This window comes from Bison bison, unplaced genomic scaffold, assembly GCF_000754665.1.
Source record: "Bison bison bison isolate TAMUID 2011002044 unplaced genomic scaffold, Bison_UMD1.0 scf7180017864167, whole genome shotgun sequence".
NCBI lineage: Eukaryota > Metazoa > Chordata > Mammalia > Artiodactyla > Bovidae > Bison > Bison bison.
Genome location: NW_011494739.1, coordinates 1,349,476 through 1,357,490, shown reverse-complemented (window position 1 = coordinate 1,357,490; position 8,015 = coordinate 1,349,476). Strand labels below are relative to the sequence as shown.

At 52.9% G+C, this 8,015-nt stretch overlaps 1 protein-coding gene and 1 long non-coding RNA gene across 4 annotated transcripts in view; both read left to right on the top strand.

Annotated features, from left to right (window-relative positions):
- The window catches only part of HM13 (histocompatibility (minor) 13), a 39,240-nt gene extending 38,634 nt beyond the window's left edge, over positions 1 to 606 (top strand). The window contains exon 12 of one of the 2 annotated variants that reach the window (XM_010841755.1): positions 159 to 606. In XM_010841755.1, the coding sequence (XP_010840057.1) occupies positions 159 to 258 (100 nt within the window). In that variant the 3' untranslated portion in view covers positions 259 to 606. The remainder of the gene's footprint in view (positions 1 to 158) is intronic. The other variant, XM_010841756.1, reaches the window with a different exon arrangement.
- A 2,288-nt stretch (positions 607 to 2,894) lies between these two features.
- LOC104989919 overlaps positions 2,895 to 8,015 on the top strand; it is a 7,871-nt gene continuing 2,750 nt past the window's right edge. The window contains exons 1-2 of one of the 2 annotated variants that reach the window (XR_825437.1): positions 2,895 to 3,162; positions 6,730 to 6,790. This is a non-coding gene — a long non-coding RNA (uncharacterized LOC104989919). Of the gene's footprint in view, positions 3,163 to 3,651; positions 3,759 to 6,729; positions 6,791 to 8,015 lie in introns of those variants that run through there. The other variant, XR_825436.1, reaches the window with a different exon arrangement.

Below are 8,015 nucleotides of genomic sequence, written 5' to 3'. Positions count from 1 at the left end.
GGAGGGCGCACGGCGGGGCCGGGCCAAGTCCTGGAAGGTGCTGGGCCAAGGATGTTTGTGCCCAGGGTTTTCCTGTGATGGTGGGAGGTGGGCACAAAGATTCTGCCCTTCCCTCCTCTAAGTGTGTCGTCCTTGTTCTGTCTTGTTTTTCCGGTCAGTTATGAGGAGTCAAATCCTAAGGATCCAGCATCAGTGACAGAAACCAGAGAGGGAACAGAGGCCACCACATCGAAGGGGCTGGAGAAGAAGGAGAAGTGATGGAGCTGGTGCCTGACCCTGCAAGGGCCAGACACCCGGGCGGGCTGGCCGCACACCGGCCCGCACAGTGTGGATCTGCCGCTGAGGCAGGCAGCTCCCAGAGAAGGGCAGGGGCAGCAAGCTCCCTCCAGCGGGGCCTCCAGGGCCTGGTTCCCTCTCCCCCTTCTCTGGCCTTTCTCTGCTCCTCCCCATCTCCTGCCTGCAAAGGAAGCCCCCAACTGTCCCCACCCCCCCAATCCCTGGGTGCCAGGTGGGAAAAGTGGGTCTGATTTTTAGACTTTTGTATTGTGGACTGACTTTGCCTCACATTAAAAACTCATCCCGTTGCCTGGGCAGGCCACTGCACTTTGAGAACGTTCTCACCCAGTACCTTAGAGTGGGTTTACTACTCACCCTCCCCCCCAGAGACTTTCATGTAAGCCCCTTCCTGGGGATAGTGGACTGTCGCAACCTGCGGTGAGGCCCTGACCTTCTGGCCCCTCCATCCTGGTTGCCCACCCAGCGTGTGGCCAGTGTGCCAGCTTAGCACCCCCAGATGCCCTCTGACCAGCAGAGGGGGCCCTCGAGCCCTGTGCCCAGCCCTCCAGTTCTCCTGCCATGCTCCTCCCAGTACTTGGGGGCAGTGAGGGTGTTGGACAGGTACCGGCTACATCACATTCTGGAGGAAAGGCCTGTGGGGAAGAGGCTATGGTATCCAAAGTCTGGCCTGACTCAGCAAGAGGGCCATTATCTGTGAAGCCAGGGAAGCAGCAGGGCCACGTGGGCCCCAGGAAAGAGTGGATTTTATTCCCAGGCTGGCAGAACCCATCCTCCGTGGTTTCAACGTTCACATGGCTTCAGCTGGGGAGCCTGGGACTCTAGATCACCCTAGACATGGAGGACCCACCACTCCCCTTCTGCCTGTTCCTGGGCTTCTTCCCAAAACTACTGCTGCAAAGCCAGAAGGATCCTGATCCTCGGAGCCATCCCCAGTGCCCCTGGAGAGGCTGGGGAGGGGGCTTCTGGGAGGCCATCCAGGCCCAAGAACTGGAGATCCCAGAGCCAGGGTTTCTCCACAGTTTGCCAAAGACAGCAGCCCTGGCCCGAAGGAGAACCCCCAGTGGACCAGGCAAGGGGTGGGCACAGCCTTCATTTACCTGCCTGGTATGGGGTCAGTGGATAGAGAAACTAAGGTCGGGGAGGGTGGCCACTGGCCTGAGACTCAGACTTTCAACAGCCCAGAAATCTCTGCCTAAGCTTCCAGGTTTAAAGGCTGAAAATGACAGGGCTTCCAGTTTGGAGCTAAAGAACAAGTGGGAGCAGATAATGGGAGCTGCTGCAAGTACCAAGCACCTCAATACAGGATTTACTTAATTCTCATACTCTCCTTCTGTAATATTAGCCCCATGTACAAGTGAGAGAACTAAGGCAGCTTACCTACCCCTAGACAGGGATTTGACCTTGAGCAATCTGAATCAAATTCCCGAGTTCCTAAGGACTTTGCAACTCCTCTGCAGACCCCTGGGCCTGAGTCACTGCTGACTTCTCTGGGCTTTCTGGGAAAGAAGGATGGGAAATCTCAAAAGCTTCCCCCAGCCAAGAGGGTTCCTTTCAGGGGCTTCTCGGATCTCTGCCGACTCCAGCCACCTCCAGAGGGGAGGCCGTGTGGTCCTGGAACAAGGCCTCTCTGAGGGCGGCAGATGGGGCAGGCAGCCCAGGCACACAGCACAGTTGGTTCTGCGGTCCATAGCCTACAAAGCCCTCATTGAGTCACCGCCGGCCCCCGGCAGAGGCTGAGGTGGCAGTGGCGCCGGGCGCCTGCCACCTAATGACCGTCCTGGCCCCGCCAGATGCTCCACAGACCTCGGCAGCGGCCGTCCAGGGCCCGCCCGGCCAGCCGGCACCGCAGAGGCCACTCTAATTCCAATTAACCAGCTTCAGCTGAGCAAACAGCGGGCAGTGGTGGCCCAGCCCGGGCGGTAGGCCCGGCCTGCAGAGCCTCCGAGTCTAGACTCCAGATGTGAACCACCACAGCCAGAGTCCCATGGAAAAATGGCACCAGGCCGGGCACGGATCGAGTCTGCACGCCGGAGAGGCGGGGGTGGGTGGCTGGGCAGGGCCCCTGGTGGGCCTACTGCCAGCCTCACCCTGGGGTGGGAGTGGATTCTTGGGAAACAGCTCCAAAAGCCCCAAGTTCGCCCCTGATGTGTTAGGTGTCCCTTTCAGTGGCCTCCCTCTCCCCTGACTACGGTTGAGTGGGAGGGGGCTACTGTAGGGGAAGAGGGAGGCCAGCCCTGTGGAGAGCTCCAGTACACTATGTCATCTGTATTTAATGTGTCCAGCATTATGATAACCCATTTTAGAAATACTCATGTAATGGTTATAACACCCCTGTGAGGGAGGTGGCATCATTTTTACAGATAAAGGAAACTGAAGTAGAGAGACATTAAGGGCCCCAGAGAGATTTGAACCTAGGATGCCTGGTTTGGGGGATGTTCACCGCAGGTGCTGCTGACATAAATCAAGATGCTCAATTCTGGGTTCCGTCTTGGAGTGGCGCTGGAGAAGAGGGTCAGCATCGACAGCAGGGCTGGCTGCCCACTCTGTCCTGTTTGCTCAGCTGTAAAATGAGTAAGCTCCAATTTGGAGGGGTGGCTCCAGTTTAAGGGGGAGGGGGTAAAGCCTTGACATGCCCTTTTGGGTTTTCAGCACCAGGTATGAGTTGGGCACAGGTCAAGCCGCTGGGCACGGCAGCGAACACAGGTCAAGCGCGGGCTTCCCGGCTGACGTTGTGATCAGGCAGACAGACTTTAAATGGATGAACGAATGGATAATGTCAAGTCAATGATCATGTCACGATCCTCAGGCAGAAGAGGTGCCTCCCGCTCCCACAATCCTGTCTGGGGTCGGACCCTGAGTGGCAAGGTAGGATCCTGGGTGATCCGGTCAGAGTTCAGCCGTTCTCGCACAAATGGGAAAACGGAGTGCTCTCTACTCCCGTCCCACCCACGCCAAAAAAAAGGGCCAGACTTGCCCGAGGTCTCCTAAGGAGTGGAGACCAAAGGCGGGGCCTGCTGCTCCCTGCCCAGCCCGCTCTCCCACCGCTAGCGTTCCCTCCCCGTTCCAGGCCAGGTCGTGGGAGGCGGAGGTTGGGGAGGAGGCAGCATCCTGCCCGGGTGCGTCAGGCCCCCACCCCCGCCGCGGCCACACCTGGGCTCTCCAGGCGGGCATGGGGGCCCAGGCCGGCGCCTGGCTCCAGCGAGTCTGGGCTGCCTCCCCATGGGGGCCGCCAGATGGGCCGGCCGCCCGCCCGCCCTGCTACGCGGGCAGGAAACAGCCGCCAAGGCTGCCAGGAAGGCGGGCGCGAGCGGTGGGGCGGGGCCCACAGTGGGCCCGCCCCCCGAGGGGAGGGCCGGGAAGGCCGAGACCTTGTGAGCCTGGGAATCCCGGCTCTGCCGCCTGCCATGTTTCCTTAGGCAAGTCTGTTTCCGTCTCCGTGCCCCAGCTTCCCCAATAGTAAAGTAAGTCTGCTTATCCCAGCTCTTTTCTTACCACTGTATGACCTCAGGTCTGTTTCTTTCGCGTCTGTTCCTTGGTTTTCCTACTCAGAGAAAGGGGGCAACAGCGACAGGCCATCTCCACTGATAACTGTGGGAAGGTTGAGCCTCTGCCCTCCTCCCCACCAGAGTAACCTAGCCCCCGGCCCAGTGACCTAGAGTGGCACTCAGTATGTATTGAATGTCCCAGCTCTGGGACAATCCTAGGGCACATAGAAAGCACTTCATAAATGGACACGTTGTCTCGGATCTACTGCTTACCAACCGTGAGGCTCTGGTCTCTGAGCCTCAGTCTGCCCACAGGTGGCTGTGAGGATTTAAGTGAAATAATCCATGGAAAACACACAGCACATCTTCAATAGATAATATTTATGGAAGAGTCTCTAAGATGTGTAAAAAGAGATAATAATTTGAGGAAATTTGAGGGCAAGAAAGATGTGAAGATCTGGGTGGCTTGTAATCTTTTGTATACTTTGTATTTTCCAAATCTTGAGTTTTTCAAAACCAAATAGAACTGAAAGTAAAACTAAATCCATCCCCAGCAAAAAAAAGAAAAAAAAAAAAGAAATATCAGCTATTATCTCCATCAGGCAAAGGAAGCCCCTAAAACTCAGAAAGGATCTGAAAACTTTCTTAGTCACAAGGGAGCTGGGAAATGGCAAGATGAGATTTGAACGCAAATCTCTTAGACTCCACATTAGAAACAAAAAGGAGGAAAGGAAGCTCATTTAGCTTTCATTGCTGTTTCCAGGAGAGATCCCCTTCCGAGGAGAAGGAAGAGGCTGGCAGAGTGGGAAAGACTGAGGTATAAGGAAAGGTGAGCAGATCCCACAAGGCCAGGCCATGGAGCTTAGGCCTTATCCTGGAGGCAGTGGGAGCCAAGGAAGGTTTCTGAGCAGGGGGGTGACATAGTCCTTTCTAAACATTACATTGGGGAAGGCCTGGAAGCCAGGGGTGGGGCTCCAGGACGGTAATGATAACACTATGAGTGATGAGTGGATGAAACCGTCCACGGGGACAGATGAATAAGAAAGATTTAAGAACTCGAAGCAATCCAGAAGGTGGACGGTCATACAGATATTCCTCAGCACCATGGCAGGACCGTGAATCCACATGTCCCAACACTTCTTACCAACTTCCTCTTCCTTGGAGGTTGTTCAGCCCATACTACATACAACCTTACAAATGTCCTAAGACCCCTAAAAGAGCCCTGAGTCTAGGCCAATGCCAGGAAGAAGCCTAAATTCCCAGCAGTTTTGAGCTGAAAGGAAACAAGGGATGAGTGTGCTGAGGTAGAAAACTGAAAGAGCATTTCCTCCACCCCAGCGATCAGAAGCAAAGGACCTGTGATCTTGTTTGCAAGCACAGTGTTTGTCCCTGATACCCCATGGGTGAACATGTATGGACTCCTCGCACACAATGTATGGACTTCAATGCTCGAGGGACACGTAAGTGCGTGGGCAAACCTATATGCAGGTGAACCTGTACATGACCCAGCCTAGGGAACTTGTGCACACCCATCCTTGCAGGCAGCCAGGTGGCATCCAATCTGTACTGGGAAGCGTTAACAGAAACCTTCCTGGAAGAAGAATAGCAGCTGCCATTACTGAGCACTTCTTGTGTGCCAAGCACCATCCCAAGTGTTCACATCCTCCATGTGCTGAGTCTCCATCGTAGGGATGAGGAAATAAAGGCACAGAGAAGGAAGCTGCCCACACAGCAATCAAGAGCCCTGAACTCGGGACTTCCCTGGTGGACCAGTGGCTAAGACTCCAAGCTTCCAGTGCAGGAGGCTTGGGTTCGATCCCTGGTCAGGGAACTAGATCCCATATGCTGCAACTAAGAGTTTGCATACTGCAAGTAAAGATTCCACATTCTGCAACTAAGACCCAGCACAGACAAATAAATACACAATTAATAAAAAAAAAAAAAAGACCTCTGAACTCATGTGAGGACACCACTCCCTTGTAATTTTTCATGTCATTCAGTATTCATTTTTAAAAACCTTTTATTGGGCTTCCCTAGGGGCTCCATGATAAAGAATCCACCAGCCAATGCAGGAGACATTACCTAATTTAGGAAGATCCACATGCTGTGGAGCAACTAAGCCCATGTGCCGCAACTACTGAAGCTGTGCTCACAACCACTGAAGCCCACACACTGCGGAGACTATGCTCGGCAACAAGGAAGCCATTGTAATAGAAGCCCGCACACTGCAACTGGAGAAGAGCCTCCACTCGCCTCAACTAGAGAAAAGCCAACGCACAACGAAGATCCAGCACGACCAAAAATAAATGAAACAAATAGATCAGTTCAGTTCAGTCACTCAGTCGAATCTGGCTCTATGCGACCCCATGGACTGCAGCACATCAGGCTTCTCTGTCCGTCACCAACTCCCAGAGCTTACTCAAACTCTTGTCCATCAAGTCGGTGATGCCATCCAACCATCTCATCCTCTGTCGTCCCCTCCTCCTCCCGCCTTCAGTCTTTCCTAGCATCAGGGTCTTTTCCAATGAGTCAGTTCTTTGCATCAGGTGGCCAAAGTATTGGAGTTTCAGCTTCAGATCACTCCTTCCAATGAATATTCAGAACTGATTTCCTTTAGGATGGACTGGTTGAATCTCCTTGCTGTCCAAGGGACCCTCAAGAGTCTTCTCCAATGCCACAATTCAAAAACATCAATTTAATTTAAAAAACTTTTATTATCCAGAAGTTACAGCCATGCTTTGTAGAAAATTAGCATATATGTTAAAAAATGAGAAAATAAACCAGCATTTTCCTGCCACCCAGAGATTACTGTTAACAGCTAAACGTAAATTTCAGATTTTTTTTTGTAGTATGTATTTTTTAACACAAATCATATATACAGTGCAAACAATTTTGATATCTATTGTGTTACTGTAGTTAACAACCTTCCTCTTCTCATTTTGGTCAGGTGTCATCTCCTGTAATACCCAGACAGCCTCCAACCTCTTTGTCATTTTAAGGCAGACCAGGTGAGACAAACAGGCCATCTGCATGTGAAGGCAGATCCCTGTGAGGCGGATGAGCCCCTCCGGGGTCTGTAATGGGCCCTTCCTCCCCAGGGCACCCTGCCCTCTACAAAGCAGTGGTGGGGCCTGGCCCCTTGCCCTCCTGGGACTAAGCCTTGGGGGAGGGTGATGGCAGCGGGGACACAGAGAAGGCTGAGCCCCTGGGCGCTGCATTCAAGGCCTCTCCACATGTTTGTGCCCCGAAAGCAGGCACCTCTCTTGCTGCTAAGACCTGAGTTACCCCCCTAATACCCTGGGGGCCCTGGAGGGGGGAGGGGAGAGGAGGTGGAGACATATGTGTCACAGGTGGTAGGTGGTCCGGGGGAAGTAGAAAAAACCTGAGCTCAAGGCCATAGAGCTAGCTGCCATGGTGCAGAGTCCAGGGGAGGGTCCCGGCCCCTTCCTGCCTTAGAGGTTCTCTGTGCAATTACACGTGTCAGCAAGAGTAAGAATGTGTTTTCTTGTGGAATCTGTATGACTTTGGGGTTTGTATAAATGTGAGGGCATGGAAACCTTACATGGGGCAGGGCTGCAGATGTATTTCTGCGCGTGCATGTATGTGAGTCCGCATGTGCTCCAGGTTTCCTGCTATGGTCTGTGCACCCCTCTGCCTGGGTCCCTCTGAAGCCTTCGCTTCCTCATCTGTAAAATGGGGACACCAGGTCACTGGGTACCATTGTGATTCCGATTACCTTATTCCCTCTCTACTACTGACCTTTTGTCCAAACACTGGCCAGTCATTTCTGCTCCAATCAATCTGACAACACCCTGGGGAACATATGTATACCTATGGCTGATCCATATTGATGCACGGCAGACACCAACACAATATTGTAATTATCCTTCAATTTAAAATGTTTTTTAAAAAATTGACAATACCTTGATTTTTAAGTCTAAAACCTGCTTCTCCTAATTTGCTCAGCAGCTATTAATATTTGCTAATCACCCTGGATTCCCCCAGGACATATTTTCCATGAATGAAAGAGCTATTCAGGGACTGGCGCGGGGAAATGCCCCCATGAGATGCTGACCCATGCGCATTTTGTGAAAGGCTCCAGCTCTAAGTGTTGAGACCCAAACGTGCAGCACAGTCAGTGGGAAAGTTGCAACTGGTGGGGTGGGGGGCGGTGAGGGGGGGGAAGGTTTTTTTTCTTCCTTAAAAACAACATTTTGTGTTCAATCTGTGTCT